Source organism: Hordeum vulgare, chromosome 6H (genome assembly GCF_904849725.1).
Source record: "Hordeum vulgare subsp. vulgare chromosome 6H, MorexV3_pseudomolecules_assembly, whole genome shotgun sequence".
NCBI lineage: Eukaryota > Viridiplantae > Streptophyta > Magnoliopsida > Poales > Poaceae > Hordeum > Hordeum vulgare.
Genome location: NC_058523.1, coordinates 35,549,067 through 35,571,683, shown reverse-complemented (window position 1 = coordinate 35,571,683; position 22,617 = coordinate 35,549,067). Strand labels below are relative to the sequence as shown.

Sequence of the window (22,617 nt, the reverse complement as noted above, 5' to 3'; positions counted from 1 at the left end):
AGAAGCGGAACTGCCCCAAATACTCAGCGGACAAAAAGGACGGCAACGTTAAAGGTATATGTGATATACATGTTATTGATGTGTACCTTACCATCGCTCGTAGTAGCTCCTGGGTATTTGATACCGGTGTTGTTGCTCACATTTGCAACTCAAAGCAGGAACTGCGAAATAAGCGGAGACTGGCCAAGGACGAGGTGACGATGCGCGTCGGGAATGGCTCCAAGGTCGATGTGATCACCGTCGGCACGCTACCTCTACATCTACCGTCGGGATTAGTTTTAAACCTTAATAATTGTTATTTAGTACCAGCTTTGAGCATGAATATTGTATCAGGGTCTTGCTTAATGCGAGACGGCTACTCATTTAAGTCAGAGAATAATGGTTGTTCTATCTATATGAGTGATATGTTTTATGGTCATGCTCCGCTGGTGAATGGTTTATTCTTGATGAATCTCGATCGTGATGTTACGCATATTCATAATGTGAGTACCAAAAGATGTACAGTTGATAATGATAGTCCCACATACTTGTGGCACTGCCGCCTTGGTCATATCGGCGTTAAGCGCATGAAGAAGCTCCATACTGATGGACTATTAGAGTCTCTTGACTTTGAATCATTTGACACATGCGAACCGTGCCTCATGGGCAAGATGACTAAGACTCCATTCTCAGGAATAATGGAGAGAGCAACCGACTTATTGGAAATAATACATACTGATGTGTGTTGTCCAATGAACGTTGAAGCTCGCGGTGGCTATCGATATGTTCTCACTCTCACCGATGATTTGAGTAGGTATGGGTATATCTACTTGATGAAGCACAAATATGAGACATTTAAAAAGTTCAAGGGATTTCAGAGTGAGGTCGAGAATCAACGTGACAGAAAAATTAAGTGTCTACGATCTGATCATGGAGGAGAATATTTGAGTCACGAGTTTGGCACACACCTAAGGAAGTGTGGAATCGTTTCACAACTGACGCCGCCTGGCACACCGCAACGCGGCGGAGTGTCTGAACGTCGTAATCGCACTTTATTAGATATGGTACGATCTATGATGTCTCTTACCGACTTGCCGCTATCATTCTGGGGATACGCATTAGAAACTGCAGCATTCACTTTAAATAGGGCACCGTCTAAATCCGTTGAGACGACACCGTATGAACTATGGTTTGGCAAGAAACCTAAGTTGTTGTTTCTTAAAGTTTGGGGTTGCGATGCTTATGTGAAGAAACTTCAACCAGAAAAGCTCGAACCCAAAGCGGAGAAATGCGTATTCATAGGATAGCCTAAGGAAACTATAGGGTATATCTTCTATCTTAGATCCGAAGGTAAGACCTTTGCTGCCAAGAACGGATCCTTTCTAGAGAAAGAGTTTCTCTCGAAAGAAGTAAGTGGGAGGAAGGTAGAACTTGATGAGGTAATTATACCCCCTCTCGAATAGGATAGTAGCGCAACACGGGAAGTTGTTCATGTGGCGCCTACACCAACTGAAGAGGAAGTTAATGATAATGATCATGAAGCTTCGGATCAAGTTACTACTGAACCGCGAAGGTCCACAAGGGCACGCTCCGCACCAGAGTGGTACGGCAACCCTGTGATGGAAATCATGTTGTTAGACAACGGTGAACCTTCGAACTATGAAGAAGCGATGGCGGGCCCGGATTCCAACAAATGGCTTGAAGCTATGAAATCCGAGATAGGATCCATGTATGAGAACAAAGTATGGACTTTGGTGGACTTGCCCGATGACCGGCGAGCCATAGAAAATAAATGGATCTTCAAGAAGAAGACTGATGCAAACGGTAATGTTACCGTTTATAAAGCTCGACTTGTCGCAAAGGGTTTTCGCCAAATTCAAGGGATTGACTATAAAGAGACTTTCTCTCCCGTAGCGAAGCTGAAATCAGTCCGAATCATGTTAGCAATTGCCGCCTTTTATGATTATGAAATTTGCCAAATGGACGTCAAAACAGCGTTCCTTAACGGGAACCTTAAGGAAGAGTTGTATATGATGCAACCAGAAGGTTTTGTCGACCCTAAGGGTGCTAACAAAGTGTGCAAGCTCCAGCGCTCCATCTATGGGCTGGTGCAAGCATCTCGGAGTTGGAACATTCGCTTTAATGAGGTGATTAAAGCGTTTGGGTTCATGCAGGTTTACAGAGAAGCCTGTCTGTACAAGAAAGTGAGTGGGAGCTCTGTAGCTTTCCTCATACTATATGTGGATGACATATTATTGATGGGGAACAATACAGAAATGTTCGAGAGCATAAAGGCCTATTTGAACAAGAGTTTTTCAATGAAGGACCTTGGAGAAGCTGCATACATATTAGGCATCAAGATCTATAGAGATAGATCGAGACGCCTCATAGGTCTTTCGCAAAGTACATACCTTGACAAGATATTGAAGAAGTTCAATATGGAAAACTCAAATAAAGGGTTCTTGCCAGTTTTGCAAGGTATGAGATTGAGTAAGACTCAGTCGCCGACCACGACAACAGATAGAGAGAAGATGAGTTCTGTCCCCTACGCTTCAGCCGTAGGCTCTCTTATGTATGCCATGCTGTGTACCAGACCTGATATAAACTTGCCATAAGTTTGGTAGGGAGGTACCAAAGTGATCCCGGTATGGAACACTGGACAACGGTCAAGAATATCCTTAAGTACCTGAAAAGGACTAAGGAAATGTTTCTCGTTTATGTAGGTGACGAAGAGCTCGTCGTAAAGGGTTACGTCGACGCTAGCTTCGACACAGATCCGGATGACTCTAAGTCACAGACCGGATACGTATATGTTTTGAATGGTGGGGTAGTGAGCTGGTGCAACAGCAAGCAAGAAGTCGTGGCAGCATCTACATGTGAAGCGGAGTACATAGCTGCTTCAGAAGCGGCTCATGAAGGAATTTGGTTGAAGGAGCTCATCACCGACCTTGGAGTGGTTCCAAGCGCGTCGGGTCCAATGACACTCTTCTGTGATAACACTGGGGCCATTGCCATAGCCAAGGAGCCCAGGTTTCACCGGAAGACGAAGCACATCAAACGCCGCTACAACTCCATCCAGGACCATGTCCAGAGTGGAGTGATAGAGATTTGTAAAGTACACATGGATCTGAATGTTGCAGACCCGTTGACTAAACCTCTTCCACGAGCAAAACATGATCAACACCACAATGCTATGGGTGTTCGATACATCACAATGTAACTAGATTATTGACTCTAGTGCAAGTGGGAGACTGTTGGAAATATGCCCTAGAGGCAATAATAAAATGGTTATTATCATATTTCCTTGTTCATGATAATCGTCTATTGTTCATGCTATAATTGTATTAACAGGAAACAGTAATACATGTGTGAATAAATAGATCACAATGTGTCCCTAGCAAGCCTCTAGTTGGCTAGCTCGTTAGTCAATAGATGATCATGGTTTCCTGGTCATGGGCATTAGATGTCATTGATAACGGGATCACATCATTGGGAGAATGATGTGATGGACAAGACCCAATCCTAAGCGTAGCACTAGATCGTATTGTTCGTATGCTAAAGCTTTTCCAATGTCAAGTATCTTTTCCTTCGACCGTGAGATTGTGCAACTCCCAGATACCGTAGGAGTGCTTTGGGTGTATCAAACGTCACAACGTAACTGGGTGACTATAAAGGTGCACTACGGGTACCTCTGAAAGTGTCTGTTGGGTTGGTACGAATCGAGATTGGGATTTGTCACTCCGTGTGACGGAGAGGTATCTCTGGGCCCACTCGGTAGAACATCATCATGAGCTCAATGTGACTAAGGAGTTAGTCACACGATGACGTGCTACGGAACGAGTAAAGAGACTTACCGGTAACGAGATTGAACAAGGTATAGGTATACCGACGATCGAATCTCGGGCAAGTTCTATACCGACAGACAAAGGGAATTGTATACATGATTGATTGAATCCTTGACATCGTGGTTCATCCGATGAGATCATCGTGGAGCAAGTGGGAGCCACCATGGGTATCCAGACCCCGCTGATGATTATTGGCCAGAGAGGTGTCTCGGTCATGTCTACCTGTCTCCCGAACCCGTAGGGTCTACACACTTAAGGTTCGATGACGCTAGGGTTATAGGGAATTGTTATACGAGGTTATCAAAGTTGTTAGGAGTCCCATATGGGATCCCGGACGTCACGAGGAGCTCCGGAATGGTCCGGAGGTAAAGATTGATATATAGGACGGATGGTTTCGGACACCGGAAGTGTTTCGGGCGTGACCGGTAACATACCGGGACCACCGGGACCACCGGAAGGGGGCAACGAGCCCGGGAGGCTAGATGGGCTAAGTGCGGAAGGGAACTAGCCCCTAGGTGGGCTGGTGCGCCCCCCACACTCAGCCCAAGGCGCGGGAGGTGGAGAGGGTGGGAAACCCTAGGCGCTGGTGGGCCTAAGGCCTACCTAGGGGTGCGCCACCCCTTCCCCCTGCCCTGGCCGCCGCACCTCCCATCTGGGGGGGCTGCCGCACCACCTAGGGTGGGAACCCTAGGGGTGGCACCCCCTCCCCTCCTCCTATATATAGTGGGCATTTTTGGGATTTTGGAGACACAGTTTTCCCTCTCCCTCGACGCAGCCCTGCTCTGCTTTCTCCTCCTCTCTGCCGGTGCTTGGCGAAGCCGTGCCGGGAGACCTCGTCTCTGCACCGACACCACGCCGTCGTGCTGCTGAAGATCTTCCCCAACCTCTCCCTCCTCCTTGCTGGATCAAGGTGCGGGAGACGTCACCGGGCTGCACGTGTGTTGAACGCGGAGGTGCCGTAGTTCGGCACTAGATCGGAATCACACCGCGATCTGAATCGCCGCGAGTACGACTCCATCAACCGCGTTCTAGTAATGCTTCCGCTTAGCGATCTTCAAAGGTATGAAGATGCACTCACCCTCTCTCGTTGCTGGTCTCTCCATAGGAAGATCTGAATATGAGTAGGAAATTTTTTGAATTTATGCTACGTTACCCAACAGTTAGGTCCATTGTACCTCATTCACGCTAGAGTCTACATAATTCTATGGCCGTCCTTGATTGAGAGAAAGAGAGGGGATATGGCGGGGGTTGCAATTTATTGATGTTGATTGCATTATTAAATATCAAAACCAATTGTAATGTCATGCCCTCACAAGAAAGAAAGAATGAAAAAAGAGATGTAGGAGCAATTATTTACTCCCACTTCAAAGAAATAGATGAGATGTGGCTAGGTCAGCATGGCGCCGTTGACGATTATACTATAAAACAAACGAACATCTTCTTCAGTGAGTTTGAGCCAGTGAAAAAACACACGTGAAATATAATCCAAAACCTTAAACCCCAATTTCCGAAGAACCCCGCCATTGCGTACCCTTCAAATATCCATCGCCGCCGGAGCGATAGTTTCGTAAATCCCACGTGCTTTGATTGTAAGGTTCGACAAAGACAACCGTGCATCGTTTTTTTTCTTCGGTTTCCACACACTTTTAGGACCCTCACTCATTCCGCAAGTTGCTCTTATACAAATCTGAATTTATCTCCATCCTTTTGCATTATTAAGGCTTCATAACTTGGCATGACACGGCCTCACAATTCACAAAGAAATGATTAATTATCCATAGTTGAGAGAAAAAGAGAGAGAGAGAGAGAGGGGGAGAGGATATGGGCAGGCCAGCATGGCGCCGGCGACGGTTGTTGCCGCCGCGGCATCCATCCAAGTGGGCCACTCCCGGCCTATCCATCCATCTACCCAACCCAGCCAGTTGCTGCTACTCACGCCATATCCGCCCGTGGACCCGGCCCACCAATCACCGCCCGCCTGGACCGCGGGCCCCGCGCGCCAACGGCCCGTCCTTCCATCCCCTTGCCCGCCGTCCGCCGTGAACCCGGTCCACGCAGTCGCCCCCCCGCGGAGCTTCCATCTCTTCTTCCTCGATCCCTCCCTCCGTCCCAACTCCCAATCCCTCCTCCACCACCACCCCCTCCCCCGCCGCCGCGCATTTGCTGGTTCCGGCGACGGCCGCTTCTCTGCGCGTGCGTGTGGCCGTGCCCTCGCCGTCCCTCCAAATCTCCGGCGAGCCGCCGCTCCGCCCGCGCCCCAAGCCCGAGCCCGAGCCCGAGCCCGGTGAGGCCCTGCTGGTAGTTTTCGAAACGCTCGGAAGGGTTGCCTGGCGTATCACTCGCATTGGACGAGGAACCCGCGGATTTCCGATTTCTTGGGGGCGGTTTGAAGCCGTGGTGCCAGATGGACCATGGGCCCTGGCCCCGCGTCCGAATCGGCTAGGGTTAGTTAGATAGGGTTCGGCGATTCGCCAGGATTTTAGCTGGCGCGGGCTCCCGTGGTGCTGCGTAATGCGCCTTGGAGTTCCTCTCGAGGCCCAGTGTTAATTCGCTGTAGCTTACTGCTCGATTGGACGCCAGGGGAACCTTGTTCTGCCTGCGAGATTCTCGGGCCTTTCGACACCATCATGATGAAACTTGCTCTTTACCTGCTGCTAAAACGTTTGATTTCCCTTCTGTTGCAGCTCTAGGTTTTCCTGCTAGCCAGAGTTATCGATATACTGGTTTTGATATGGAGTGATTGGTGGAGCTGGTCGCCCGGAAGCTCTGCCGGTGAATCCGATGGGGAGCAACGATCCTAGCACGCCGCCTAAGGCTTCCAAGCCACCAGAACAGGTGCCTGATCGCTCCACGTCTTCATCTTTTTGAATGAATGGATTGTCTTGTGCTGGTTACTTTGGTTCTGACCATTTGCTCGAAAAGATAAATCGATTGGTTTTTCTATTGCTCCTTCCCGCGTTTCTTTCTATGTAGTTTGGATGTGTCGCGAGCACCTAATATGATACTTCAAGTGATGATTATTAGAACGCCAGTAATTTCGTTACACCTAAATTAGTTGACACGTTGAATAGTTATTGTAATGATATAAATTATAGCAGAAATGCACATTTCCTTACTACTCAGATTATCATGGTTTGGCTGGCTCAAGAATGTTGATGCCTTGCAAATCTTGTTTTTGTAATTGACGTGTGTAGATTTGTTTAAGCAGTGGCACTGATGGACTCCTAACTTTTTAGTAAATATCAAGGAACCCGATCTCTGGGGCACTAGTCACGCAATACCCCAACCTTTGGAAATCTTACCACACAAATTCTCTCTTTCATGGAACTAAGCACAAAAACTGACCCACATGGCAAGGAGATAGATGATTAATGGAGCTAAGGTTAGGGTTATAAAAAAACTGTGCAAGGGAATAAAATGGAATTGGTGCTGCAAAATGGTACTGTTTAGTTTGATTGGTTCATTCTGGCAGGAATTTTGCATTCAATGGCCTGTGTGGGACCACCAAAATTTGTGGTTACGTGATAAAATTTTATATCTTGGTTCAATTAATTCAAACTTTTGACTTATAGAGCTCTAACAAAATAGAGGTGTTTGTTAAAACTCTATCCCACAGCTTGTCAGTCTAATTGTCATTGTTTTGAACCAACATTTAACAGCATGGACTGCATTACTGAAGGATATTTTGGCTACTTCAGTTCTAGTTACCTAGGCTAGTTTCCTTATGCCGACGGAAGGAAGTACCCTGTTGGATCAAAATACAAATTCCTTGTTTCTGTTGTATTAAGCATTCTCTTTTTACCCCATTTTGGGTTCTTACTTTCCTATTCTCAGGAGCAACCTCCAGCTACTACCTCTGGCACTACAGCTCCAGTTTACCCTGAATGGCCCGGCTTTCAGGTTATTCTATGATTTTTCTACCAATGTAGATGGATGTGCTTTTATTTTACTGAATCAATTATGTTATTTAGTGCTGTCATTGACTTTATTATCTTGTAAATCTTGGCAGGGCTACCCAGCGATGCCACCACATGGTTTTTTTCCCCCTCCTGTTGCTGCAGGCCAAGCTCATCCATACATGTGGGGAGCTCAGGTGCCCTCTATAGGAAACTTTGTCTCTTTTCCTCATAAGTCCCTGTTCAACTTAAAGAAGACCGGCAAAGTATGAATTTGTGCTGTTTGGAATCTTAGTCTCTATTATTAGGGACTGATCATCTGATCCTACCTCTGTTGATGTCTGCCTCGGCTTGAATATGGGATTTTTTCTGCTTTGTTGATTGACCATTCATAGTTCTTACATGTGTTTCTCTTCTTGATATTATTAAAAAGGTCTCTCCAATATTATTTACTTAGTGATAAATAATTCTGTAAGAGGAAGAAAGGGGTGAAAGTTAGGCAGGTGGCGGTTTGCATTAACTGTAAAATCATGTTTATAATATGTAGGCATGTGCTTTTGTATGTAGACCTAAAAATATGAACCTGTTAATTGCAGCACATGGTGCCACCTTACGGGACACCACCACCCCCCTATATGATGTATCCACCAGGAACAGTATATGCTCACCCGACTACTCCTGTATGAACTTTTGTACCTGACAAGTGTAATCTACAAAGCTATCTTCCTATTCGCACACCATATGTATCCAATTTTACTGACATGCTCGTACGAATCAATAACTACTTGTGCAGGGTGTGCATCCATTTCATTATCCTATGCAAACAAATGGAAATCTTGAACCTGCTGTAAGTAATAATCTCTCTGTTTCTTCTTTTTCTTCTGAGTGTCACTAGTTCATGCAAATTTCGACATGTCTTTCAGGGAGCTCAGGGAGCTGCACCAGGTGCTGCAGAAACAAATGGTAAGTCTGTCCAAGATCAGTGTTAAGGTTATTTCAAGCTTGGGAATCAGGTTTAAATCTCTGTTCATAATTTCAGGGAAAAATGAGCCTGGCAAAACATCTGGTCCATCTGCCAATGGGGTTACGTCCAACAGGTTTTTATTAGCAATGTGTGGTAATTGCAAGTTTCTTTAGTTCCAAAACAACTAATTATAGGGTACCTTCAACCTGCAGTGAAAGCGGAAGTGATAGTGAGAGTGAAGGAAGTGATGCCAATTCTCAAAATGTGAGTTTGATATTACTTTGCACATCATATCTTTTATTTGGTTTAAGTTTCAACTTTCTCTTGACTCGTGGACTAATTTTGTTGCAACAGGATTCACATTCAAAGGAGAATGATGTAAATGAAAATGGTAGGCATTTGAGGGTTGTTTATAGTTTTATGATAGATTAAGTGGACTTGCACATTTCTTTGCATAAGATGGAGGGTACATTGGGTGATGCAGGCAGTGCTCAGAATGGCGTATCTCATTCATCATCGCATGGAACATTTAATAAACCCATGCCGTTGGTTCCAGTACAATCAGGTGCAGTGATAGGAGGAGTTGCTGGTCCTGCGACAAACTTGAACATAGGGATGGACTACTGGGGTGCAACTGGCTCTTCACCTGTTCCTGCAATACGCGGCAAAGTACCGTCTGGTTCAGCTCGAGGAGAGCAATGGGTAAAGTCCTTGGCACATGCTCTGTCTCGCCTTACTGCCTGCACAAACGTTAGACTAGGATCTTACCTTTGAAGACTAGGATCTGTCCTGCTATGTTACAAGAATGCTTCTCTCTGAGAAGGGAGTTAGGCCTACTAGTCTGCTATGTAATTGTTGCTGGCTGTGTAGTGCTTGACCATACATTTGCGTTACTAGAGTCCACTGAACCAAAGTTGCTGCAACTGTGCTGCTTATACTTTAGTTCTTAGGCATACATTATGTTGCTGCCACCCACTGAGCCACACCTTTGACGGCATTTTGTTTCATTTCCGATCTACGGCTAAAATTTTCCGTATGTTATTTGGAGATAGCTCTTCATTTTTCAATATGAAACCAGTTTGATGTGTTCTGTTATTGTGCTCAGATGTAGTTCTTGATAAGACATTTATTCCAGAGCATACTACCTACAGTCCACTGAACAAAACCTTCTGGTGGACCTTCCCTCCCCCCTCTCGCCCCCCTTCAATTTTCAAAAAAGCGATTGATAGGACAGTTTAGTGAATCCTACCATGCGTGAATGATACCATGCTTTGGAGTTATTTTTCTTATTGTATTCAGCCATTTTCTCCATATATAATAACTGTATTATTGCCAATAAATAAATATTCAGGATGAAAGGGAACTGAAGAAGCAGAAGAGGAAGCTGTCCAACCGGGAATCCGCGCGCAGGTCCCGGCTGCGCAAGCAGGTATGTTGTAAAGTAAAACCGATACCGTACTAGCTGTAGACTTTAAATCTTCAGTTTTTTTAAGCATGGTATTATCTGTTCCAGGCCGAGTGCGAAGAGCTTGGGCAGCGTGCCGAGGCTCTGAAGTCAGAGAACTCGTCTCTGAGGATCGAGCTCGACCGGATCAAAAAGGAGTACGAGGAGCTCCTTTCGAAGAACACCTCTCTCAAGGTAGCTAAACAAACCTCAGAGTCCCTGCCTCCCTAACCATGTGTTGTAATAATAATACCTTACAAAGATGAAGGAAGGTTGACTAAACGATGGTGTTGGCACCTGCTGCAGGCGAAGCTAGGGGAGACGGGCGGCGGCGACTCGGTGCCCGACATGAACGAACGGGGCGACACCAACGGCGGCAGCCACCACCACCAGCAGCAGCAGGAGCCCTGACTGACCACCGGCGATAGCATGCGGCCTCTGCTCTACTTACATAGCTCGTGATGATTGATGATTCTTCTTGTAACAAACAAACATGGCGACCCCGATCTGCCACACACACACACAATCAGATGATTTTTTACCTTTCTCTTGTCGACCTGACAATGGCGATGACTCCTGTGCTCGTTTCATCCTAGCGTGGAAAGAGAAACCATTGTGGGTGCACTTCTCGCCGCGAAAACTCGTCGCAAATTTTTCTGCTCTTTTATTTTTCTTTCCGTGTGTATGTTGGAGCTCATATGGATGGATATGGCGTGCGTATATTGAGGATCAGTGTATGTGCGCGTATATGAACATGAGCGTGCGTCCGTGATTTTCGAAAGAAGGCTCGTGGATTTGTTTGGCGAATTTGGTTGCTTGTTGAGAGAGTGTTTTCTCATCTTGTGTGTCGTGGCGTGGGAGACGTAGGCGTATATACACGACCGAAAACCCCCAGGAGGGCGCGTCATCTGCCTCCCAAACCCCAGAGCCCAGCGCCCCCCCCCCCCCCCCCCCCCCACACAACCCACCCTCGCCCACCGCTTCCTGCCGCCGCCGGCGAGCGCGGGGATGGACGGCTTCGACGAAAGTTGGTGGGAGGAGAACGAGCAGGACCTCGACAACATCTGCCGAGAGGCCGAGAGCTCCGCCTCCCGCAACCCTAGCACTGCCACCCCCGCCACCGACCCAGCCGCCGCCGCCGCCACCGCCCAGCACCACGCGCCGCCCGCCTCGTGCCCTCCTCCCTCCCCCGCCGCTCCCCTCTCCCGCGTCCCCGCCGCCTCGTACCCCCCTTCGTCCTGCGCCGCTCCCCTCCCCCGCGCCCCTGCCGCGCCAAATGCTTACCCCCTCTACCGAGCCCCCGCTGCGCCGCCCCATGTCGCCGCCGCCTCCCCGTTCGCGCACCCCTCCCACGTCCCCTCCTCCGCGCCCGTCCACTTCTCGCCCCCGAGGGAGCTCTCCCAGCGCGTCCCGGACGGCGGCGGCTTCTCTCCTCCGCGCGAGTTCTCGCAGCGCCCCTCCTCCTCGTCGGCGGCGGCGGCCGAGGACAGCGACTGCCAGATCACAGGGGTGGCGGGCCCGGACCGGCCCAGGGGCGCGACGGATGCCAGGGCGCCGAGCCTGGCCCATGGTGACCGCGCCAAGACCGTGCCGCCCAGGGGGAGGCTGCCTAGGGCGGCCAAGGAGAAAGAGAGCAAGTCGGCCGAGGAGCTCAGGGTGAGATAGCCGTAGATAGCCGCGTCACTACAACTGTCTGTTTGTCTGCACTGTCCTTTGTGATCTGACAATGCCTGTGAATCCCACTTGATGTTGCAGAGGGAGCTGGAGCGTACCTTGAAGCAGATGAATGACTTGGTGCGCATCTCACTGGCCGCTCATTCTTGTTTGTTAGAATACATAGTAGATGTACTAGTTTTACCATTCATCCATTGCCCATGCTGCGGTGTAACTCATTCGAGCTTGGCGCGTTTTGCTCTTGTTTGAGCCTACTCTGGGATGTGGACTGCTGCAAGTACGTGGCGGGCAGGCTAGTGTTTAACTCGTCTCGCATATTAAGTTGCTAATTAACCATGCAGAAAAACGAGCGCACTGAGCTGAAGAAAGGCTTGAAAGAGAGAGACCTTGAAATCGAGGCTAAAGAAGCGGAGATTCATAATCTTAAGAAGGCAAATGTGTAAGTGCTATTCTCTTCAATAATTTATTAATTATGCTCTTGGAAAATCATGATGCTAGTGTAACACATGTTTTATGTGTGGACTTCTTTAAATATAACTAACTGGCCTTGAACTAGCTTGGATAGTAGGGAATGCTTGTTTGAAACTGTGCTTGGTTCACATGACTTCCAACTGCATTTGGGTGCATGCTAGATGCTATTAAGGGCTTGTTTGGGACTGCTTCAATTCATCAAAATCAGCTTCACTTCATCAAATTCACTTTGGAGCAGTTTCATACAGAAGCTATAGCACTAACAAGAGAATGTTTGGCTTCCATCTAGCTCCAGCTTCAAGAATACAAAATTTGGTGGAAAGAATCTATTTGATTGGTTGAGGGGAAATAAATGAAGGGGTATCCACTTACTGGTGGCAGTGGTGGGTAATTTCCCCCCAACTCCAGCTTCTAGAGTTTTTTGGAGCACCCTCTCAGGAGCTTCATAAAAACTTTGAAGTTGTACTCCAGATTCTAGTTTTTTTATGGAGCGGCATATCGTGGAGCTACCCCGTTTGGCTTGTCTTTTCTGGAGCAGAGCTGAATTTTAAGGAGCAGAGCAGTCCCAAACAGGCTCTAACACTTCTATTTTTGTGTCTTCAGGGGCCGTACGAGCAGAGATATTTCTAGTACGGGGATGGATATTGATCAGCCTTCCCATACCCCTGCAAACGAGGCTTTACATGCAGGGGTATCTTGTTGGACATCCACGAAGAGAGTAACTTTGGAGGTACTATGCCTAGCTTATTTGCATTGTTCTGTACTATATTATTGAAACAAATTTGCATTAATGATCTGTTGTGTTGTCAATGGTAGGAAAGCCCCCACGCTGAATTAGACAGGAACAAATGCAAGGACATTAAGACTAAAGGAGTCCAGACAGATCTTCCACTGAACAGTGGACATCTTGACCGCAAGAAAGTATTAATGAATAACATCTCTAGCAACCTATGTGCAATCTGGGGTAGGCCAGCTAACAGTATGTTAGGGAGGAGTTTAATCTCGAAGATCCTTGCTTCTTGCTCAGAAGAAATGTTGACACTTTTCCAGTCTACGAGATTGCCAGACAAATGTGAAACCTCTACTGAAGCGAGCTCCTCCATGAATAATGCTATTTCGGAAGTATATGATGTTATGGTCAAGGTGATGATCATTTAAATATATATAAAATATCGATTCCTTTTTTCTGTTACAGCTCGCACTAAGTATGCATTTCAAGATTGAAACTCTGCTTTGCTTTTCAACTTTAGTTTTCAATGTTAAAATCTGCTATACAATGCCTTACAATTTATTTGCCTTGCGATAGAACAGAGTGGTACATGATTTGTTTCCACCAGAACAATGCACCATTTAAATAGGGAACACCGCACTCACCCATTTTCTGTTTATGAAGTAGCTAGTGTTAGACACATGTATAGCTGTCTTACTTTAGCTGTGTGGTATCTTCGTTGTATAAGGGATTTCCACCACACCTGTACATGCATATATTACTGTCCTATGGGCTCATAGGAATACAGGTTGCTATTTCTTCTAACAGCTAGAATGCTACTGTTAGCTTGTCTTCCTATATTGCCTTCTAATCAAGTTAGTTCCTCTGGAAAAAGGTACTCCCTCCGTCCCATAATATAAGAGCGTTTTTGACACTAGTGTAGTGTTAGACGGAGGTAGTAGTTCTGTATTGTTTTTGTTCACATCTCAATGCAAAGTAAGTGTGTTATCCCCATATATACCTAGCAAATATCCAGCTTTACGTTTTATTCCTCCATGCATGCACTGAATATAGTACTTAGAGCCAAGGCAAGTACGTGGTACATTTTGTAACGAAGGGAGTATTTTTTCGTTTGAAATAACATCTCATATCTCCAACCTATTTGTTTTGTTTCTGCAGATGAATAGCGACACAATACCTATACCGACGCTTCTTGAAGCATTGCTAAATCTGTGTGTTGTCGGTGATGTGAGAACCGATTATCCCACTTTATCTCCATAGCAACGCTTGCTTATTTAGTCATTTCATTTTTGTTTGTAATACTCGTGACTATCTGTTGTGCTTCTTCACGGGCATAGGAGAAGGAATAGTCCTAACCATATAAACTAACACAGTACTAATTAGGTTATTAATGATTTTTAACATAGTTGATTAATTGGGCTTGAATGATTGCAAAATGGTGTTCTCTGTGTTGTTTGTAGTTCCTTTCGGGGAGGAAAATGATTGACTTTCTGTAATTACCGCTGAACACAGGGTTACCTTTGATCAATTTCCAGCCATGTTTTGGGTGTAAAAATCATAGCCAGCCAAGAACCAGTTCTAATTAACAAGGAACCATCACAATAATTGTTTTGCAAGCTAAGTTCTGAGCACTTCTATTCCTCTTTCCCTTGCTTGTTGCTTAGTTGAAGAATAAAAGGCTGACATTATGTAGGCTCTGGAAAATACTAGTGTTTTTAATAGCTATAGATTCCTTATGCAACTACGCAGCTGTAGGTAGAGTCTGTTCGATTGGATATACAGTTTCTACTGATTTGAAGAATGGTAATTAATGATACATCATGGTTGTTTTCTCTTCTGTAGTGTATAGTAATTAAACCTTCTTAGATTTTGCTGTGTATGTCGAAGTGAGGCATTCTTTATTTTTAATTACGAGTTTTGGACTTCAACTGGCCAGCTGGTTTATGCATGTTTTTACCTGTCCGCTTTCTTTTCATCAGGCTGTTGTCGTCGGTAGAGCCCTGCGGATATTGCATAGCATCTTACAGAACTTGCTCACTCATGGAACCAGGTCTAACCAAAGGTATGCCTTACTTCATTGAACACATTTTTTGTTGCCAGGATTCCCAGGATAGCTGTTGTGTGGTTAGCAATTTGTCTGCATCTTTCGAAGGCTAAACAAATGTTAAAAGAAAGTACTCCCTCCGTCCCAAAATAAGTGTCGCTGATTTAGTACTGAACTTGTACTTATTTTGGGTCGGAGGGAGTAGTAATTAGGACAAGGGAAATGCAGACCAGACATTTTTACCATATTCAGTATCAGTGTTATCTTTCTCTAATGATCCATTGGCCTTCTCTTTGCTTTTGTGTGAGGGGCAAGGATGCCTTTTGATTTGTCAAATGGTCAACCTAGATAATGTTAACCAGTAACCATAGTAAGTTAGTAACACATTAACAACTATCAAAAGAAGGCGTCAAAATGACACAAATCACAGCTGAGCAGCAAAAGAAAAGCCAAAACAGAAACAAAAACACCTAGGCTTACCTAAAGTAGACAGCAAAAACGAAGAAAATAAAAATTCTAAGGACTGAACTACAGCTATAGAGCTGCAGCTATGGCCTAGGCTTAAGAGACAGTGAGACACCAGGGGGTATCGTGAGCAGGGGTGCCCTTCTCAGTATCTTTGCGTCTGCCAATTCCCATGGCCCTGCTTCCACCCAAATGGAGTCTACCTGCTCCTGGTAGCATGGCAATACTCTGTTGAGTAGGCAGGAATTGTGCAGTCTCTAGAGCCTTCAAATCGTGAAGACGTTGAGTGGTCAAGCACCTTCAGCTTGTCATTGCCAACTCACTCTGCCACACTCAGAACCACTAAAAAAAAACTGATCACCGCAGCAGGCTGAGGATCATGCCCGGAAGTCCATGCTGGGTCATGCCCGGAAGTCCATGCTGGGGGAAAGTGCACAGCAGGTGCAAGATTGTTTGTCCTTCCTGGTCGCAAAGGACAGACGCCTCAGGATGATCCAGCCAAAATAAATTGGTGATCATTGTCAGGGTTGAGGATAACACCATCAATGGCCTCCAATGGATGAAGGAATTCCATTTCCTTGCACATGCCTCCCCACTAGCTGAACCATTAATGATGTAGGAAAATATCTGCTGTGATCTACCTTTCCATTGAAGACTGTGGAAACTAGATAAAAAAAATCTCCAAAAGAAGCATTGTGTTGGGGAGGTGACATTTTCCAAACATGTAAAAATTCAAAAACACATTGCAGGCCTCCAGCGCATTTGGGAACCACTCCCTCCCTTCCAGTTTAAGGGCCCAGTTCAAAAATCTCCCTAACCAAGGTAGGTGGTGAGTGGTGGAATAATTTTTTTAGTCCGTGTAAGTACTCAATTGGTGTGCTCGTTTTCCTCAAAAAATTGTGTTTATTACCGATGCATTAATTGCAATGGATGCATCCGTGACCACTGAATGTCCAAGAACTTTTCATGCATTGGTAAATTTTCTCTTAATCTTTGCATGCAGCGATTTAATGCACCTCGAAATCTGAATAGGTGATGGGGAGCAATAAAAATGGGACTTACAAAACGGAAAACAAAAAAAGCGAGATAGGCCCTCTAAGCCGGAATGGAGATAGTATGAAAAGGAGAAACAGAGAAACAAGTAATAGCCAATAGTAAAAGGAACGCTATTCAATGTGACTTAACTTTTCTAGCTTTCAAATGCAAATCAGTTTGAACTCGAAAAGTTTCAGGTTTATATGACTTACAGCCTACATATGGAATTTCTTAGTTTTTTGTTTATTCTAAAACTTGTACACATGGTTTCTGCAGAGTTTTCAGCGAAAGGGTTGTTTCCCTGGATATTTTCCTATTTATAGATCCTACCAAGTGCAATTTTTGAAAATATGCAGTAATACAATAACAAGTATGGGTGGATGATTATTTTATTTCACTTCTGTATAATGGCAGGCTGTCATGCTTATGAACTTTAATACGATTTTCCTCAGTGTAACCTCAGGGACAATGTTTCTATTGAGATGTATGTTGATAATAACATGGAAATGGAGAGGAACAATCAAGAACACAGTTCTGCTTTGCTGAATGTGCCTGACCCAGAGGAAGATGGGCTTCACATTGGAAACATGTTTCTTCCTTCTACATTCTGGACTCCATTCTTCAGTGGAGTGCTACAAATTGCGCTAAAATATTCGGAAGAGGGTATTCGTGTTGATGCATTATCCATAATGATCCTCATTGTAAGGACTAGTGATTCCAACGGGGAGCGTGAAAAGTAAGCAAACATGTGAAGCAATCTTTATTTTCTTAAGTTGGTTGAAATTACCTATGCTGACGCCTAATATATTATGCTGCTACTTTCAGATTTGGATTTATTTCTGTAATGGAAAGCTTGCATCAGTTGCTGCAGAAAGAGAATGCATTGCTTGTAAAGAAGCATTCTGTGCATCTACTTTTCTTGCTTTTGAACTGTAAGTTCTTGTGCTTAGATATTCTATCTTCCATATTTAAGAACATAATATGTTGCATATGGAGCACTATTCTTGCCAGTTGAATGCTCCACTGTGTGCCTTCTGCAGAATAGTTAGTTGCCTGACACCATATCCCTTGAATTTCTTAGCTATTTTAGGGGGGAATAATTACACAAATGCTTTGGACAATCACAACTCTTATTAAATGCATGATAGAAGTGTTTTGGACCCTCATCAATTTCCCAAACTTTCTGCTGCCTAACTGGCTTATTCTAAACACACATCGTGTACATAATGTGTGTATAGCATCTCTCATAAATTAAATTGGTTGCTGTATCTCTATTGCAACTTAGTATCATATAGTTTTTTCCATTTTATCTGAAAAAATCTGATGTAGTGCTCAAGTTTTAATGTAAATTGTATTTATCGGTGGTCTACCGTCATGTATAGCTTTTGCTCCTGGAGAAACTTACATCGAGTCGTATCGTGGTCTTCTGGAGGTATTTTGATGTGGGCTTTTGCTGTCTTGGTTGTGGGTTCATTTTTCATATTATGAATAATTGCCCACATATGACAGTGACCTTCAAACTAAAATATGGTTTTCGCAAGGATTCTATCCAGTTCTCCAAGTTACAGATATTTTTTGCTAACTGTTCACTCTGTTAAAAAAAACACATGCTCCAAGAAGAAATGCTATTTTAGCCTCGTTCGTTCCTCTTTTAATACTAGATGTACTGGACACATATTTTTTTTGGTATTTGTTTTCTGATACTTTTTAACAGGATGTAAACATTTGTATTGCTGTTATTTTGATTTCCCTGTGCTCAGTAACTGCAAGCTAATACGATGTTGCTGTTAGGCCCTACGATGTTGAAGATGCTTTGCAGTGGAGGTAAAGATGGTTCTGAACTGATGGAAACTGTTGGATGTGAAAATGATCCACAGCAAGCTATCAACTCAGTTCTCAAGGACTTGTCTGAATGTTTGACTTGTGAAGCAACAACTTCTCTGGTATGTTCCTTGGTTGTTTAGTGATTCAGTCAGGACTCTGCGTAAACATATTTAGCTTTAGTGGTTATAGGTTGGAACCTTCCATTTCATTAAGGGTGTGTTTGGTTCGAGGTCAAAGAGGGATGGATTGGGGATGTCCAAGTCTACATGAATGCCGTTATCCTTTTTTTTGGTTGGATGAGCCAGTTTTTGTTTGGTCAGAGGGAAGAGAGTTCAATTGGATGAGCCAGTTTTTTTGTTTGGTTGGATGGATGTGGATAAACATTGGGTTGTGATGACCTCTTGTGAAGATGTGGTGAGATTATCCCGTGTTATAGGAACAATTCATGTGACTGAAATGTACAGTAGTCAAGCAGTAGGATACAGTTTCTTTTTAGTAGAATAGACAGGCTGACAAGTGTAACTCATGAGGCTTTACCGACTCACAATTCCATTGTTTTGCTAGAAGATGGACAATTATATGTCAATCAAATCCTCTTCAAGCAGCACTAGCACTACCAACCGTTAGTTGAGAATAAAGAACAATCCTAGTTTATCTGCACTTTCAGATGACATTTTCCTCCTAGGCATGAACACCCTTTTGTTGGTTGCCTCCAGCGCCCCTATCTCTCAAACAAATTGCAAAAAAGCGCTAGGCGTTAATTATGCGTTCGGCCACCTACTTGCCCTTTTCTAGCTTAGACGCAATTAGGCGTTAGTACTGTAGGATGAAGAAATAAGCTAGATGGGCCGGCCTAGCCCATTAAACCACAGGCCCATCTTCATATCCTCCTACTAAAGCTCTTGTATGTGGTGCAGTCGACAGGAAATTTAGGTTTCCTCCTCACGCCGCCTCTTCCCCTCGTCCTCTCTCCCTTGCTACACGAGTCTACTTCTCTCCCTCTTCCTTAGAGAAGCTTGATCCCTCGTCGGAGAGGCCTGACCCCTCTTCGGAATCAGTCAATTTGTCGTCGGAATAGCTGAATCCCTCATCGGCTACGATGAATCCTCGCAAGGGAGGTAGAATCCTCGCTGGGGAAATTGACTTCTCGCCTGAGAAACATGATTCCTTGCCCGAGAGACTGATTTCCCGTCGGAGGACCTCGCTGGCCGCTTTTTTTAGCGCCTTGGGCCAAAGCGAGGCGCTGGGCCAACGCCCAGCGCTTAAGCGCGCCTAAGCGAGTGCCTAATAGCGCTTTTTTTTAACAGCGCTCTCAAACCAAACAGCCGGTGGCACCCAAAAAGTGGATATCTCTGGCTCCTCTCAACCAAACGCACCCCAAGATTCTAGCCTGCATCGATTGAACGCAGTGATGGGTTCTTTCCCCTGCAATGCTAGAAAAAACATTGCTGCACGAGCATGATATTTCTTCCAAAGTTTTAAGCTCGATTGCAGCCGTAGTTCATCATAACTAATAGTGTTGCATTTTTCGCCATTTTTTTACAACTAAAGAGAGTTGATATTTTTCAGGAGCTCAAGCTTTGTCGGCTAGTTGTCAATCTATTAGCGTATATATCTTCTAGTGGAAAATCGGGATATGAAGTGCTTCTAGGTTCAGTCACTGCCCATGGTGCTAGTTTTCTGGAGTTGACCATGGAAGTCCTTGCTTCACAGATGGATTGCAAAGTTGATTTTTCAGCTGAGGTACATGAGCTGTTGAATGAAAGGTATTCTTGAAACTTCATCCTAAACTGAGCATTTTTTCCCCAGTTTGTCAGATCTTAGCATGAATGTTTTAATGTGTGCTGTTTATTGGCAACTTTAAGCCACCCTTTTGTCACATCTTTGAAATGCTGTAAAATAGTGGACAAATAATATATCATGAGGCTAACTTAGTTCTCCCAAGATACATCACTAATAGGTGTATCCATCCAAATTCATAGAACTTTGGATGCAGAGTTGTATTTCTTTATCAGGCGGGAACTTGAGCCCACCTGAAGATAGATGCATATTGCTTTGCCAACTGTTTAAGCACATTAAGTGTGGACTGTATGACAAATCTGAGCAGTTGTCACCAAACTATCTATCATTTATCGTAAATTGCATGCTTTTTGTGGTGTTGAATTAGTGCTGTAAATATTTTGAGTTGTCTGTGATCAACTATCTATGTTTCATGCAAAAATAATAATGTTTTGCTGCAGGTATTTGCTGCTGAGAGAAACTCTGATCCTTCTAAATCGATTAGCCTCGCACGCCATGTTTTCGAAGCCAACCCTGGAGGTGCTGATGGGGAGCAAGCGGTGCGCGGGCCTGACAATCGACATCGCGAACCGGTTGCCCCAGAGGAGCAAGTACCCCTTGAGGCAGCTCAGCGAGATAAACCCTCAGATGGCGAACGGTCTTGCCGAACTGGCCCAGAAGTTCCGTTCGAGGGTGTACGGCTTCCTAGAGGAGCAACAGCATCCAACGGTTGACTGTCGCGATACAGGCGCCTCGGGCAAGCCTCCGAGAGTTCCAAGATAGCTGAGCGTGGACAACACTGTAACATGGGAATCAGCTGGGGCCTATATATTCTCTAGGTTAGTAGAGATATCTTGTTTTGCGCGTAGTAGGGTCGGTTGGCTGGGCGAGTAAATAGCTTTTGGCTGGTGTGATGTACAGAGGATAGCGTGCGTGATATAACTCGCCATTTTGGGGGCAGTCCGGGAATGTAAGCCTGGCAAAGCAAGCTGCCGCCTGCCGGATTGACAGATTGTATTAGTAGAATTGCCCTTCTCACTGCAAACAATCATCTGTTTTCTGTATTGAAACAAATTGACAGCTAAGTTTTGCAAGATCACCAATTCTGCCGATTTAACAAATACTCCCTCCGTTCATAAATAATTGTAGTTGGAAGAACTAAGCTAGTTCTCCCCACCTACAGTTAGCCTATTTCTTTCCATCTACAATTATTTAGAAACAGAGGGAGTAATAACTATTTTTTCCTAGCAAGATACAAAAGCAACAACTACCTTCCTTCAATATGGATTACGTACGGACTAAAATGGATGAATAATAAACACATTATTAAAACATGTCTATATATATTTGATTCATTAAAAAGTGTCTATATGTGTCAAATACATGATGGAATCATTGTCGAATAAATATTTGGGGCTTCCCTCTATGATTGGTGTTGATCGGGTTAATTGCTTCAAACACTTACAAAAACTTGTAAATGGATGGAAAGAGAGCACTCCTTTGGAGGTAAGGAGGCCTGGCTGAAAGCGGTGGCCCAAACAATCCCTACATACGTGATGAGTGTGTTTAAATTTCCTAAAAAATTGTAAGGAGATCACTGATGCAATGACGCAGTATTGGTGGGGTGATGAAGACGACCAACATAGGATGCATTGGTTTGCATAGTCGAAAATGTGTGCCAAAGGTGCAAGGAGGTATGGCTTTTCGTGACACTCACAGTCTCAATTTGGTGATGCTAGCAAAAGAGTGTTGGAGATTACTTGAGCATAATGAATCATTGTGTGCCAAGAGTGCCGAGATCTAGGTATTACCCCAATGGGGATATTCTTAATTGTGAACTAAAAAAAGGGCCGTCGTATGCGGAGGTGGAACCTCTTGGGGACAATTTTGGGCTCTGCCCCCCCCCCCCCCCCCCCTCTTTGAAGTGCAAACTATTTTTTATTGAATATCTAACCCATTAGCTGGCCCTGTTTCTGAATAAAGATACAAACTTGCACTTTTTTGTTGTTCTTTGGTATCAATCTTACCCATTAGTTGGCCCTGTTCTTGAATAAAGATACAAACTTGCACTTTTTTGTTGTTCTTTGGTATCAATCTTGACCAGTCGGCCCCCTCTTATATTTAGTTCACGCTCCCTCACTGGTCGTATGTATGGCGGAGTATATGGACAGGGATCTAAACCTTCAAGAAGGGCTGCATATGGAGAGTAGGAGATGGTGCAAAAATAGATATTTGGATGGATTGTTGGATTCCAAGTAGTGCATCAAGGAAAGTGATGATAGTAAGGGGTAATCAGGTATTGTCAAGAGTGAATGATCTTATAGACCCTGCTACGAATGACAGGGATGAACAACTAATCCGGGACTACTTTTGGCACATTAATGCGGGCCGTATCTTGCAGATTTCGCTATATCATCAGGCAACAGAGGATTACGTTGCATGGCATCTCACAAAAAGCGGGATTTTC

The 22,617-nt window shown here is 44.8% G+C and overlaps 1 protein-coding gene across 1 annotated transcript; it reads left to right on the top strand.

Annotated features, from left to right (window-relative positions):
- Positions 1 to 5,678: 5,678 nt before the first annotated feature.
- Positions 5,679 to 21,249, top strand: LOC123404286 (protein SENSITIVE TO UV 2-like). Its single transcript, XM_045098211.1, has 24 exons — positions 5,679 to 6,108; positions 6,509 to 6,659; positions 7,659 to 7,724; positions 7,834 to 7,917; positions 8,317 to 8,400; positions 8,514 to 8,567; positions 8,644 to 8,683; positions 8,760 to 8,817; positions 8,897 to 8,948; positions 9,039 to 9,075; positions 9,169 to 9,386; positions 10,036 to 10,113; positions 10,198 to 10,323; positions 11,884 to 11,922; positions 12,144 to 12,241; positions 12,889 to 13,003; positions 13,090 to 13,416; positions 14,162 to 14,230; positions 14,983 to 15,065; positions 17,011 to 17,283; positions 17,373 to 17,479; positions 18,339 to 18,490; positions 19,941 to 20,137; positions 20,612 to 21,249. The coding sequence occupies exons 2-24, from the start codon at positions 6,606 to 6,608 to the stop codon at positions 20,931 to 20,933; spliced, it is 2,733 nt and encodes a 910-aa protein (XP_044954146.1). The 5' UTR covers positions 5,679 to 6,108; positions 6,509 to 6,605; the 3' UTR covers positions 20,934 to 21,249.
- Positions 21,250 to 22,617: the final 1,368 nt, after the last annotated feature.

Coding starts and splice junctions, on each gene's coding strand:
- LOC123404286 (XM_045098211.1), top strand. CDS start 6,606: ATGGGGAGCAACGATCCTAGCACGCCGCCTAAGGCTTCCAAGCCACCA. Junction 8,401..8,513: donor ATGCTCACCCGACTACTCCT/GTATGAACTTTT, acceptor CTACTTGTGCAG/GGTGTGCATCCATTTCATTA. Junction 8,949..9,038: donor GTGATGCCAATTCTCAAAAT/GTGAGTTTGATA, acceptor TTGTTGCAACAG/GATTCACATTCAAAGGAGAA.